This window comes from Candoia aspera, chromosome 3 (assembly GCF_035149785.1).
Source record: "Candoia aspera isolate rCanAsp1 chromosome 3, rCanAsp1.hap2, whole genome shotgun sequence".
Taxonomy (NCBI): domain Eukaryota; kingdom Metazoa; phylum Chordata; class Lepidosauria; order Squamata; family Boidae; genus Candoia; species Candoia aspera.
This window is the reverse complement of record NC_086155.1, coordinates 33,609,882-33,624,378: the sequence shown is the minus strand read 5'-3', so window position 1 is coordinate 33,624,378 and position 14,497 is coordinate 33,609,882. Positions and strand designations below refer to the sequence as shown.

The 14,497-nt window shown below is 39.1% G+C and overlaps 1 protein-coding gene across 1 annotated transcript in view; it reads right to left on the bottom strand.

Moving 5' to 3' along the window:
• Positions 1 to 629: 629 nt before the first annotated feature.
• The window catches only part of LOC134493055 (ubiquinol-cytochrome-c reductase complex assembly factor 1), a 39,433-nt gene continuing 25,565 nt past the window's right edge, over positions 630 to 14,497 (bottom strand). The window contains exons 8-10 of the mRNA XM_063297304.1: positions 4,714 to 4,791; positions 2,594 to 2,707; positions 630 to 910 (exon numbers count right to left, since the gene is read on the bottom strand). Coding sequence (XP_063153374.1) covers positions 776 to 910; positions 2,594 to 2,707; positions 4,714 to 4,791 — 327 coding nt within the window. The 3' untranslated portion in view covers positions 630 to 775. The remainder of the gene's footprint in view (positions 911 to 2,593; positions 2,708 to 4,713; positions 4,792 to 14,497) is intronic.

The window sequence follows — 14,497 nt, the reverse complement described above, 5'->3', positions numbered from 1 at the left end:
CATGACCAGAAGGGGGAGGGAAGGTTTAGATTCTATTTCCCAGACATCAGCTCAAGCCAAGCTGATTTTATCTGTATTTCTAAAAACACCTGCAACATTTACAAATATACATTTAATAGTTACCTCTGGATTGGTTCTGAAGCTCTGATTCCTATAGGATCATTAAAATGCATTATTCTTGACCTGCAAAGTCAAAGTAGGAAAGTGTTTCCTATTATATACTGTATATTACCTTAAATATGATCTGAGATCAGAAATTGCAAGCAATCCTTTAAGAAACTTTATTTCAAGCTTTGGAATTTCGAAGATAATGTTTGCCTAGAGACAGACAATATTTGTACAAATATATTGTACACATTTTACATCTATATATACTCACAGGCTTCAAAAATGAGGATCATAACGTTTGGGCAACTGATCCCCCTCTTCCCCAATGAAAACAGCTTGCTTCTCATGTTGACAGACTATTTTTCTCACAAAAGATTACATTTCTAAGATGCCAGGACTTTGGGACAATGTAAAAAACTGCACAAATAAATTAGTAGCAACTATTTATAGATAAAACAACTAAAAACAGCATGGTCTTTAGATTCACTACAGTATATAATTACAAAAGAAGGAACTCTTAATCCCTTTTTAACACAGCAATACAGCATTTATTATGTTTTTCCCTAAAAACCCCCAAAGTGTAAGTCAAGTCCCATTTCCAGGAATTGTTCCATGTGTAAAGGTAGTATACACAACAGCAAACATTTTCTGGTTGGTTGATAAGGATTCAAAGTCCTTCATCATTATATACTGGAAAAGCAGGCTTCACAATGCTTTGTGGATTAGGTTCCACAAGGGGGCGCCAAGTCACTTCCCCAGACAGCAGCAGGTCTTCTCCTGACATAGCATCCAGATGCTGCACCTGGTATTCACAACAAAATAGTACAAGTCACTTATAGATTCATTGGAAAGGTGATTTCTTCAGCAATAACCAAGGAATCCCAGAAATATTTGGGATCTCATAACACTGATGGAGGATGGGGCCAAAGTTAGACATTAATAGTAAATCCAGACATTTAAAAGATAAAGAAAGCCCCCCACAAGGATAATGTACAACATACATCCAAGAAGCAGCTGTCTTCTACACAGCATACTGCAACACAGTCAGCAAATAGGCCCATATCCCTATTTCCTGCACTACAATATTAGTTTACTGAATGCTCCAGAAAGAAAGAAATGAGGCTTTCTTTCTTTGTTAATAAGAGTATTCAAATGTAATTTATCTAATCATGGCTTCAGTTGGGTGCCCTACCAAAATATTCTAGTTTCGTTGTCATAGTGCAATTCCAGAGGGTCTCTTGCCTGTCAGTAGGAGCTCTGAGGGATGGAGGTATGAAAGCCCCACTGCTTTGCATTTTTTGGACCCTTCCCCTGCATACAGGGATTCCAATCTTCAGTTATTTGTTTATTTATTTACTACTTTAATGTATATCCAGCCTTTCCATCAATGAATAGCACACAAAATGGCTAATAATATTAAAAACAACCTACTATATAACATAAACCATCCAAAATTAGAACTGTGCACCCACTCAGCTTCAGAGGTGCTTCACAATATATGGGAATATGAACACAGCATGTGGCTAAGTCTCATTAAAGCAGCTGCATGTCAGCACCTGATCATTCGAGCATTCACACAATCACAGGAGGCTGGGATTCCTTTAACTGTTTTAATGAACCATAATGAATGGTACAGAAGGCAAGCTGCAAATAAAGATTTCCCGCTCAAACCTAACTTAAAACTACATCCCCTTAGTCCCCTTTCTCATGAAACCATGTCACTCGCCCTTCCATCCAGATGGTATTCCTGCATATCTCAACCCTGCATCCTTGATGAGCTCCATAGCCATAATAAACCACTTTACACTCCAACTTCACACACCCCTCCCATCTGGCAACATGGGAGAAGGAAATGATGGAAGATGCTCCGATAAGGGTTTCTGTGAAACCTTTGATTGGGGAATCTGACACTGCATCTCTTTCAAAGACTGCATGGCAGTAGGAGAAAGCTCCTTGAAGCAGCTGTGCAATCCTGGAAACAGATGTAATTGTCTTAATGAACTGCAGATAGGGATTGCAGAGAAACAACAAGTTCTTAAATACCTCTTCCCAATACTAATTCCCAATTAGCAGAATTCCACTAATTTATAAATTAAACATGTGTTGAATAAAAACTTTTTTGCCTGCCAGAATATAGCAGAAAGGGAACATGACTTCCCTTAGATGTGAGAAGTCAAGAACTTTACAAGTAGAGGAGAAAAACTGATTTCTGAAAATTGCTGTAAGAAGCAGAGTGACTGGGATCAAGGCATATATTTTAGAGATACCCAACAACCTCATATTATCTTTTAAAATGGTAATGATCTGTACTTGAAGGAAGTATTATTTAGTATTAGGCCAAGAGGAGAAGGAAGCACCCTCTTTCAGGATTGTAGGTAACCCTGGGAGTTTAGTTACTGAAAGGAAAATCAAGTAAACTTAGCTTCCCACCAAATACGATTTCCTTCACTAAATAGTAAAGGAACCCCTAGTCTAAGCTGCCTACCTGCTTGCGCACATATTCTACCATTGTTGCCAGCTGCCTAGGATCATTGCAGTGTTTTTCAAACAGGTTTCTCCAGATAGCTGCTGCAAGCACATGATCATCTGAGAGTATTCCCTAAAATAAATTAGAAAAAAAGAAGATTCAGATTTTCTTTAAAAAGCTGCTATTCATTTAGGACAATCCTTTAGAGCAAAGGGGCAACTTATGATCTACCAGAGGCTTGTTGTAAAGAAGGAGACAGACAGAAAAAACAAGCTAGCAAGCAGTGTAGCAGCACGCAGTCTATCCTAGTCTTTTTCTGTGGCCAGCTCATGAGACGGATCACTGGTGTGTTGCTGCTAGTGACAGTGGCATATATGCTGCCTTGAACAGGTTGGCTAGGAGGAAATTGGACAAGGCTTTCCTCATGCTCCCAACAACCCTGTCAAAAATCTTTGGTCTCCTACAGCTGGAAGTGAGCATTCTGCAAGTTGAGTCATTGAGGTGTGGAAATCTCATTACATTCCTCTTCCTTCCAGCAGTCCTGCTCGACATTACTAAGAGGATGAAGGGTTTATAATAAAACCCATACTTGTAGACTTGCCACGCTTAAAATCTCTGATTGTATTCCACTTCCTATCTTCTAGCTATTTGTAAATATACATGACTGTTTAATAGAAATGTTATTACTACCTTGTTCATCCTCACCTCTGTAGGAAAGACCAGTGATGGGTCTTCTTCTGCCAAATATGATGTGCACTACTACCCAGAAGAACAGCTGCCAAATCAGCCCATTTGAATAGAACAAAGCCTAGCCAAAAATATATTGTTCTTTACATTTTTATTTATTAGATTTCTAAGGCACTTGTCACATGACTCAAAGCAGCATACAAGGAGAATTAAAAATACAACATAACCATAGAACACACCTCCAGGAACCTACAAAGTGGCATTTCTTTACTGAGGGGACTGGGGGCATGCTGACCCTGTCCAAGGATGGGCAGAAAAAGGCAGTCCCCCAGACCCTAAGCCAAGAAGGGCTTTACAAATGACCACCAACACCTTAAATTAACTGGGAAGCCAAATAGCAACCACTGCAGCTTGCCCAGTAGAAATGTGACAGGAATGTACCAAAATCACTCATAATTATTTGCACTGTCACATTCTGGACCACCTGTAGCTTCTCAGTGATCTTCAAGGGTAGGCCCATATAAAGTGCATTGCAGTAGTCCAAAAAAGAGATGACTAAGATATGGGTGACCATTAAGAAGGGTCTTAAGACCCATCCAGTAGCTGGACAATCCCCCAGAGTGGATGGTCCCTGAACCCACAGCCACTTGGTCTTGCTATGGTTGAATCTAACCCTCCAACTCTAAAACCTCTAGGCACTGCAACAGAAACCCTTATTTGCTTTACTAAAAAAAAAAAGACTATTTTTTAAAAAAATGTTTAAAATGAAAAGGAAAGAAAATACAAAGGACAATAGGAGATGACACTACATATAGAAAACAATGCAGTTTTTAAATACAATATTAGATCTTGACTACATAAATAATATTGTACTGTATACTAATGGCTATAGACAGGTCTGAAGAATGTGTGATCAATATGTGGTTAAAAACAAGTAAGACACAAGCAGATCCAGGTAGGAGATTCAACAGTATGATGGGTTATTCAGGACCATGTATTAAAACAAATACAGTTCAAAAGAGAACGAAAGGCTAAACCTCAAGCAAAACTCCAACTTCACAGAGACACTTATGAACAATTTGATAGCGGATCCCCTCGGAGATGCTATAGATGAGAGACAGAGTGGGCTCCTCTTCATTGGATGTGTTCAAGTAGAGGCTAGACAGCCATCCATCAGAGATGTTTTAATTTGGATTTCTCCATTACAAGGGGTTGTGCTCTATGGTCTAAATGGCCCTTCCAACTCTGTAACTGTATGACAATTTTTTAGTGGCCACAGCATATTCTCTTAGCTTCACACACCTCTCACCATTAGCAGGAACGGAATGTTAGGAAAGATTAACAAATATTCAGGGCATTTGATTCCACAACAGGACTAATTCATGTTAATACATGTAGACACTTTGTTTCTCTTCTCTACATATGCAACTTTAAACATGTGTTACCATTACCTCATCATATCCAAAAATAGATGCATAGAAAACTTCTGTCAAGCTTTTCATACTTCTTCTTAGGATAAGAGAGTTAACCTGAAAAATAAAAGCAATGTATTCTCTGACTTAGAAGTAGGACTGGAATTAGATGCAAAAATAGCACAAGAAAGCCAAAGTCTCTTGCTTATGCAACTCACTTTAGATAGCACAGAACATAAAACTATATAAAATGAAAGCCTTGTGATGTATAGTACTAAGCTCATTATATGTTTGCAATGTATGGACAATATATCATATTTTTAAACATAAAAATGTGGGCAGTAGCCTATCAAGGACATAGCTACTACAACTGATTGCAGGGAACTATCCTGACATCCTATGGTGATTATCAGTTCTCCAAGAGAAGGGGGAAAAAAAGCACAAACAAGCAATTAAACAACATTATTACCTGATCTCAACATGGTGATAAACAAGTTATGATAAATGAAATGCTCTAAGAGATACAAAGAGCAGGATTTGAATATTTAATCCATAGAAACGGCATAGCCCATCAGCTGCTGACGCTGACCACAAAGCCATGAACAAAGACAAATGCAGGTCTGACCCCTTGGATAAAAGCAGGGCACTGTGGCTTCATCAGTGAGATCATCTGCACATAGTTTTGCAGGAACAGGCTTGTAATAGTTTTGCCTTCAAAGAGCTAATTAATTCATGTCAGACTATCAAACCAACAGTTTATATAGTCCTCCATTAAACTACTCTTTCATAACTTAAAAGAAATAATTCACTTACAGCAGAACCATACAGAAAAAAGTTATTTTATGCCAGTTACTTATGTTTTCCACTTATACAAATGATTAAAATTCATACACTTATTTTACCAGCCATCAAGACTTGATCATGGGGCTATTACTGAATATTTAATGAAAAAGTGCTAAAAAAATCATAATGTTAGATGATGACTGCAACATTGGTAATTACTTAAATTTTTACTGCCTATATAAATTATGATGTCATTTGCAGCCAACCGGGCTTGTTCTTCTGAGGCATTGGCAGACGATGGTTTTTCTCAACAGAACATGCTTCTAAATAAACTGCATTTCTGTAAGGGGGAGCAGCTCTCTTGTAACACCCCACAATACATTACACTTTCATTTTTAAAACAAATTCTATGAGTTATAATGTATTTGCCATGCACTTTTTATGACATAACAAAAATGTTATTGCAAGGATTATTTAACACATAATACAAATGTTACAGGAGGCAAAGAAAATAAACAGCATTGGACTCTGTATCCCTTGCACGGCAGCTTTAAAGCAAAAAAAGGGGCAGCTTTAAAGAAGGATTATTGAGATAATAAAGCTAAGCAAGCACAGCAATAAATAAAAGGATGACTCTGGCATTGGGAAGGGAGAGTGTTTCCTGGATAACTTCACAATTTTAAGAGGGCTATCACAACCTATGGAGGAAACTGGTTAATTCTAGAGAAACAGTATTTCATTAAAGGAAATAAACTTAGAGGAAGACCCTTTAGAACAATCTTTCTTAATTCTACCTTCCCAGCATAGGCAAATCTCGACATTTAGCTTTCAGCAATAATGATTTCTTAAACTACAAGCCTGTCTCAAATGTTACAAGTACAGTAGTAGAAAACTTAAACTAACAGCCATTGGATTTCTCCTGCAAGAAAAGCCCTGCACAAATCTGTCAAGACCAGAACTTGGACTGGAACTACTTCAATGTCGGCTTTTGATCAGAGTAACAGAGGAATCTTAGGAGAAAACAGACAATCATTCTGGAAGCCCAGAAATTCACTGAAGGCTTCAGATTAAGGGCTGTGCCCTGAATCCCACAGAAATATAAATTAAGCACAGATGCATTAAAGGCCACTGAAATCTATTGCTCAAGGTTACTTTCAGAAGGTATACAGTGCAATTTTAGGTACAACTAAGCCCCCATGAGTCCAATGGTATTTAACTCCCCAGATAAATATGCACAGCATTAGAGCTTAAAACTTGTTCCCAGATTGTCAGACTGAGTTAAAAGATACTCATTCAAAATGTGCTTAGATGCTTAGTTATATATAACCTGATTGCATTCAGAGATAACATTTAAACTATGGTTGATTAATACAGGAACAAACCACAGAAAACACTGGCTGTACATGCTTTCTGCTTTTTCATACAGCACACCCCCAAGAAGACTTTACTTCAGAATTTTCTGATGCAAATTGTGGTTATCTCAGTTATGATTAATTGAAAACAAGCCAGGTTCAAATTTATATATGAAGGTGGCTTGTTTCAAGCAAATCACAGTAAAAACTAATCACAGTATTAGGATGTCATGCTAAAGTGCAATTAATCAAAAACAAAAGCAAAATGTCCTCTTGTAGCCACAATGGAAGAAAGGAAGGGAAAACACACTCACACGAGGCCCACTGTGCTTTCTCCTGTTACAATCAGCAATTGGTTATAATGACTAATTTGAACATTTCAGTGTTTTCATCCAAGATATTATGAAGATATAAATTTTAATTATCCTTCCTTTTTCTCAATAGCTCTATAATCCCATTACTAATTTCTGCCATATTTCTTGCTATTTTTATATATGTGGATTTCTGTACAGCATTTTTTTAAAAATTGACATTTTAATTATCCATAAAAGATGTCATATATGTTACAGAATTTTTAACTTTTCCCACATCTTTCAAAAGTAGAGGAAGAGAACTGTGCTTCCTCAAGGGCTTCTTTTACACAAGGCATGCCTGCCACAAAATAGTTAACAGTTAAATATTTTCTTGCCAATATTTTAAGAGTGCAGAAGGTTCCAAATTGCTGGTAAAACAAACAATGCCAGACTGTGAAAACTCCTGGCTGCCATGCTCCCTGGTATTAACAAGAGTTTCTTTATTACTGTAACCTTTCTGAAGTGAATAAAAATTATTTCTCTGCCCTACTTCTGCCCTCAAGTAAAAGGAAAAAGAGGAAAGTGAACCACAAAAAGTTACAGAGTAAGTTGACCAGAATCCTGGAGAATTCTAGTTTTACAGATTTATTTATATATTATTATGTAAACAGATTGCTCCCCAGATGTGACAGCTGTATGGTTCACCAATATACCAGTATTGTCTTTGCAAATTCTAAGACATTTGTGAATATCTAATGACAGATACATACAAGGGACACTTTTTGGCGAAGTTTTCATCCAATGTCTTCTGGAGTCAGGCAAATATTTTTCTACCTAATATTGGGGGGAGGAGGTCACCTCTTAACTGATACAACTTGAAACATTATTGGGAGATTGCCAGTCCTAAAAATATTACAGAATTTTTTTTGTAGAACTTTTTAGAAGGGTCTAACCTTGTACATTTAGAATACAATCCAGTACTTTTGATTTTAATGAAGGAGAGATTGAGAGGAAAGAAATTGCTTCTATAAAGCAATGGATTAGCAAGATTCTCAATGAGACACAAACTGAAAACTATAATTTTTCCTGAGGGAAAGTTTTGATAAGATGTGAGATCTTGCATAAGACCAAATGAATTGTATCATTATAATGTATGCTGAACTGAACTGTATGCATCTCAAAATAGGCCATGCATTTCATAAACAAGAATAGTGTCAGAGTAATGCTGAAGAGAAGGACATGAAACTGGTATGGACCACTCTGACCTCAACTGAAGATATTGACACTACCCTAAGACAAACCAAATATGGAAATACACATCAGTTAAAGAAATGGATACAAGGCAATATTCTTTCAACAGCAGAGGCAAGTTAATAGATGGAAAGACCATTTAGAATTTAGGAACAAAGAAGCATTAATTTCACAAAGCTCCAGAATCAAGTGGTGACCATTACCCTTCTTGGGTACAGGATACATCTGTTCTTTCAATAGGCTTTAATACTCTTTATATCTTGATGAAGATAACAGATGAGAATACCAGTATTTGAAGCTGGACTATAGGAACAAGTTAGGGATAATACCTCTGTACTGCCCACCCTTCTGTTTGGTAACATCTCTACCTGAACTCCTAGATCTTATCACATGGCTAGTTTTGGATTCCCCTGCTGTTAGTGCTAGGGGTTTTCAATTCCCATGCCCTCAGAGTGGAGTCTGGAATGGTTCAGGAATTCACAACCTCCATGGGTCTGTCTTAACAAACAACTGGTCCAACTTAAATATCTAGTCTTTACTTTGGAACAGATAGTTTGTGATTTGAAAATGGACATTATGATTATTCCCTGATCATAGCCAGATCATCTTCTGGTGAGTTTATGGCTCATAGGTACCATTTACCACTGCAGTTGATCCACACCAGACACCTTAAGGATTTTCTCAGCAATTTTACAGTCTCAGCAACTGGTCAATCTCTGGAATTCAGAAACAAGGATATTCAATGTGATTGCCCCAAAGCAGCATCTCTGCATCTTGAGCGTAGGACACTCCTGGCTCACCAGGGAGTTCCAGGAGGTAAAGCAGCAGAAACAACACCTAGAGTGCCAGTGCCAGTAAGATGAGAAGTGAATATTTTATTTATTTATGAGACTTTTATACCTCAACTGTATCCAACCCCAAATGGTTCACTGATCAAACAATATACAATATAAAAATTTAAAAACAAAAAATAACAATAATGTATCCCAATACAATATTCAATCTAGTTCCCCAAAGTCCTCTGAAATAATTATATTTAAACAAGTTTTCAAAAGTCATGAGCAATGGGGCCACTCTTGCCTCTGAGGGGAAGGTATTCCATAGGAGGAGAGCATTCACAGAAAATGCCTGCTTCTGTGCTCCCTCCCATCAAGTGCAGACCATAGGAAGCTACTCTATGTTAGAATGCACTGAGTGGGCAAATTATAACTGGAATAGGCTGTCTTGAAGATAGCACTTAATGTTTCACAGGGAGAAGGAGACATTGCTGTTCCTTCTCCTAAAAAAATCTCATTCAATATGGCTGGTTGCCAATCTTCCTTTTTTAGGGAAGATCTTGGAGAAGTTGGCCATTCACAGAGAAACTTGGATGATCCTGATCCCTGCAGTTGGGTTTCAATTTGTATCAATTCTAATTAAATTTACAGGCTCATTTTCATTTATACAGTTTGTTGCTTTAGACTTTTGTTACTCTGGGCACCCATGAAGTTTAGAATATATTAACTGTAACTACTACAACTGGAAAGGGATGTCTTCTGCAAAGGCAGGAAAAGAAAAGAAAAGAAAAAGCAAGAGTTTTATTTCAGTTACTTATAGAATATCAAGCCAGATTCTTTCAGCTTTACTAGTGCAGTATGAAGTAACCAGTAAACTTCAGTCAAACCAAGTCATAATGAGTGAAGGTAAAAGAGGGGCTACTGAGTATAAATAGCTCTACCTAACATAAAACAAAGACTTCATTGTACTCCAGAGTGCAGAATCAATACATGAATTCAAGAAACACTTCAATGTGTTTCTGGAAAAGGAGGGGCCTGAGTGCTCTGGAGGAAAAGCAGGAAGGTAGGATTAAGATAAATTAAAATGCGGTTGGCATATTGGGCTGGATGGCCCCTTCCTGCTCCTATCATCTTGTACAATTTTTAAGGCAGGCTCAGCTACAAATCAGGATTTTACACTGAACAAACAAGTCTTGGATATAGTGGGATTACAGTGTCCCTTCAATTTGAGAGCAAAGTTTTTGTTTAAAAAGATGTTTATTTGCCAAAAGGAATACTCACTTCAAAATCTGATCTTCACTCACATTTTCCACAGGATTTAAATTCTCCTTAGAAGTTTTAAAGAAACAAAGGTGGGGAATAGGTAAAAATTTACCATGGTTTAGATACCTCAGCAACTTGTAAGATTGCTTTTCTCTTTCTGTTTGATATTGCACAAATCAACTTATACGTAGTTATGATTCAAAATTTGTTTTGATTGTACAATTTTACATTAGGTCTCTTCATGTGAGTTTAGAAGCATTAAGGAGAGTATTTTTACTGAAGGTTGATGAATTGCACAGGTTGTCTGCTGGAAAGCAAGAAAAAAGGAAAAGAAGAGAAATCTTAAAAATCCATCCTTGAAATCCAAGGTTTAATTTGCCACTGAAACAGTAAGAATGTGAATTAACACCTGAGAGTGCTAAGGATCAAGGCCTTCCTATTTTTCTATTGCAAGTAGAAAGTATGAAGTCAAGGTTCCACAAGGAATGATGGTAGATTACAAGATAATACCAGTGTTAGTAGTTATTGTGGGGAGAAGAGGGTAAGTTATATAATTAATTATAGACTCAAAATACATACTTTGCAAGTTCAGATGCTCTTCAGAAAAGACAATCAGTCACCTATACGCATAGTAAAAATAAGAATCGTGGAGAGAATCTACCTCAAGGTCAGGATAGGGAGCAATGATATCAAAAGTAGTTTCTCCTACTGGTTTCCTGGTTTCCAATTAGAGCATTAACTACATAGTCTTCCAAACAGCAATATCAGAAAAATTAATTTCTCATGTGGTAAGAATAAGTCCTTATGAGATCATAACAATGGGCAATGGTATGGACTCAAAAGAAGAGACCACAATAGCACAGAACCTATTGCTCAAAGAACTTGCTTCTGAAATAAATACATGAGAAATGGCTATGCTGTGCCTTCTTTGTATAAACCTGAGAACACAAGCAAGTGACCACAGTACCATTCACTCCAAGGTAAATCAGGCAGAACATCTGGTGGGGTTAACTTATTCTTGCATCAGATATTTCTAAAGGTGTCTGAAAGGTTTTCAGAACCATAAACTATTAAAATGTTGAGAGTCCATGCCACAAGTTGTAAGATGAGGGCAATAGAAGAAGAACTGGAATAAAATGAAAAGAAGTAACAAGGGACGCGGTGGCGCTGCAGGTTAAACCGCTGAGCTGCTGAGCTTGCCGATCGGAAGGTTGGCAGTTCGAATCCGTGTGACGGGGTGAGCTCCCGTTGCTAGTCCCAGCTCCTGCCAACCTAGCAATTCGAAAACATGCAAATGTGAGTAGATTAATAGGTACCGCTTCGGCGGGCAGGTAACGGCATTCCGTGTAGTCATGCCGGCCACATGACCACGGAGCTGTCTACAGACAAACGCCGGCTCTTCGGCTTTGAAATGGAGATGAGCACCGCCCCCTAGAGTCGGACACGACTGGACTTAATGTCAAGGGAAGCCTTTACCTTTACCTTAACATGGAAAATGCTTCCATTTGGTACCTGAGAAAGAGATTTGCATCATCTTTTCACCGAGGCAATTGAAAAATAACTGAGGAAAACTCCACATTCACACAGTAAAATTCCTTCGACCTTGGGTATACCCTGACATCAAAAAGCTAGGAAATGCAGCCTGGACAAAAAAATTTAATTCATTACCAAATAGCTTAGTCCTAGAACAGAGAGTGAATAACCTTTGGGGACTGCACTTCACATTAGCAGAGGGGAGAGCTGCTATGGATTGACTATGATCCAAGGTAGGCAGAGCTGCATCACACGTATGAGTGAGGCCATTTAAAGGTATGCTGGGTTTTTTTCCCTGTTTTTTTTTAAACTGTGTGAAGCCTACATTAGAGCTTACAGAATCATCTTTTCCCTGCTACAACATGGTAGTAAAACATGCTGTCAATTTTCAAAGATAAGTCTGGGGGTTGCAAAACACAAATACAGGGCCAAGTATGTTTCTGATACCATAGTTTGGCTATTTTGCTTTATAACAGAAATGTAGACTCTGTGATCTCAGGGCAACATATAGCCCCCGAAACCTTGGGTGTGGCCTTCAAGAGAGCTTTAACATTTATAACAAAATATAATTTTCATTGACAGAAGAATTGACATGACTGGAAAGTAATTGTATTTATGTTAACTAAATTTAATGGTAAATTAAATCAAAGGTAAAGGTAAAGGTAAATGAAATGAAATGAAACGAATTAAATTTTTTTGTCCAGGCTGCATTTCCTAGCTTTTTGATGTCAGGGTATAACCAAGGTCGAAGGAATTTTACTGTGTGAATGTGGAGATGCCAAGGCTGTTGTACAGCTGAGAGCAGGGGAGAAGGGTCATGAGATGTCATTGCCAACACCTGTAAAGTGACTCAGCACATAATATTTGGTTATATGAACAGTATGGATGAACAGTTCTGTGTTGGGGATAGTGTAAGTGGTGTTGAGTGTTACTGTGGGTAGGAATTTGCCGTGTATAATTGCTGTGTAAGAATTAGCTTGTAAAGTGCTGTATATAGTAAAGACTGTAAATAGTTAAAGAACTGGTCTCAAGCTGATTTCTTCCAGCTCCACTCGAGGATTGTGGTGAAAGCGCAGCTCTGACATTTGAGTGCAGCTTCCAACCCATCATTCAAAGGACAAATGTGGCTCTTGTTCCAGAAAAAGTTGTGCTGTTGTGCACCACAACTCTAAGCGATTCCTAACTTTCATATGTGTGAATTTACAAATTACTATGAAGACCTCTGCTTCATATTTTATTTTTATCCAATCTGTCCCCCGCCCATCTCCTCCCATCGGGGGACTCTGGGCAGTTTGCAACAATCTGTTAAAACAACAATCATAAAATATACAGTATAAAATTACAATAATAAATAATATAAATGTAAAGATAAAAAAGTAAAGATAAAAAGTCCAAGTGGTGAAAGAATCTAAAAACAGTCCAAGTGTGGGAGGAGTGGTCTATAGCAGCCATCCCCATGTAGATCTATTCCCCTCTCCACCCCAAGCGAGGCGGCAGAACCAGGTCTTCAGACTCCTCCGAAAGGCCAGGAGCGATGGGGCCAATCTCACCTCCGGGGGCAGCATGTTCCACAGGGTGGGAGCTACTGCAGAGAAGGCCCGCTTCCTGGACCCCACCAAATGGAGTTGTCTTAGAGACAGGGTCCGTAGCATGCCCTCTCTGCATGATCGGGTGGGACGGGTTGATGTAATGGGGAAGAGGCGGTCCCTCAATTAGCCGGACCTCATGCCATGTAGGGCTTTAAAGGTGATAACCAACACCTTGAATTGGACTCGGAAGCAAACTGGTACCCAATGCAGCTCATGCAGCAGTGGTGTTACATGTGCCCTTCTGGGGGCAGCAAAAACAGCTCACGAAGCTCCATTCTGGACCAGCTGAAGCTTCCGGATACTTTTCAAGGGTAGCCCCACATAGAGCACATTGCAATAGTCTATATGAGAGATAACAAGGCTATGAGTGACTGTTCGAAGGGCCTCCCGGTCCAGGAAGGGGCGTAACTGGTGCACAGCATGTAGCTGCACAAAGGCTCTCCTGGCCACGGCTGCCACCTGCCCTTTGAGCAGGAGCCGTGAGTCCAGGACGACCCCCAAGTTACGCACCGGGTCTGTCTGGGGCAGTGCAACCCCATCCAGAACCAGAGATGTTAATGTCCCAGATACGGAAGAACCATTAACCCACAGCACTCTGTCTTACCAGGGTTCAGTTGAAGCCTGTTGTTCCCCATCCAGGCCCCCACAGCCCCCAGACACTCAGAGAGGGTAGTCACAGCATCACTTACTTCACCCAGCATGGAGATATACAACTGAGTATTATCAGCATACTGATGATACCTCATCCCATGGTGACGGATGATCTCACGCGGTTTCATGTAGATGTTAAAAAGGAGAGGGGAGAGTACTGATCCCTGTGACACCCCACAAAGAAGAGGCCGTGGGGCTGATCTCTCCTCCCCTATCACCACTGATTGGGACCGGCCCTGGAGGAAGGAGGTGAACCAGGGCAAAACTACGCCACCCACCCCCAACTCCCTGAGCTGACCCAAAAGGATACCATGTTCGATGGTATCGAAAGC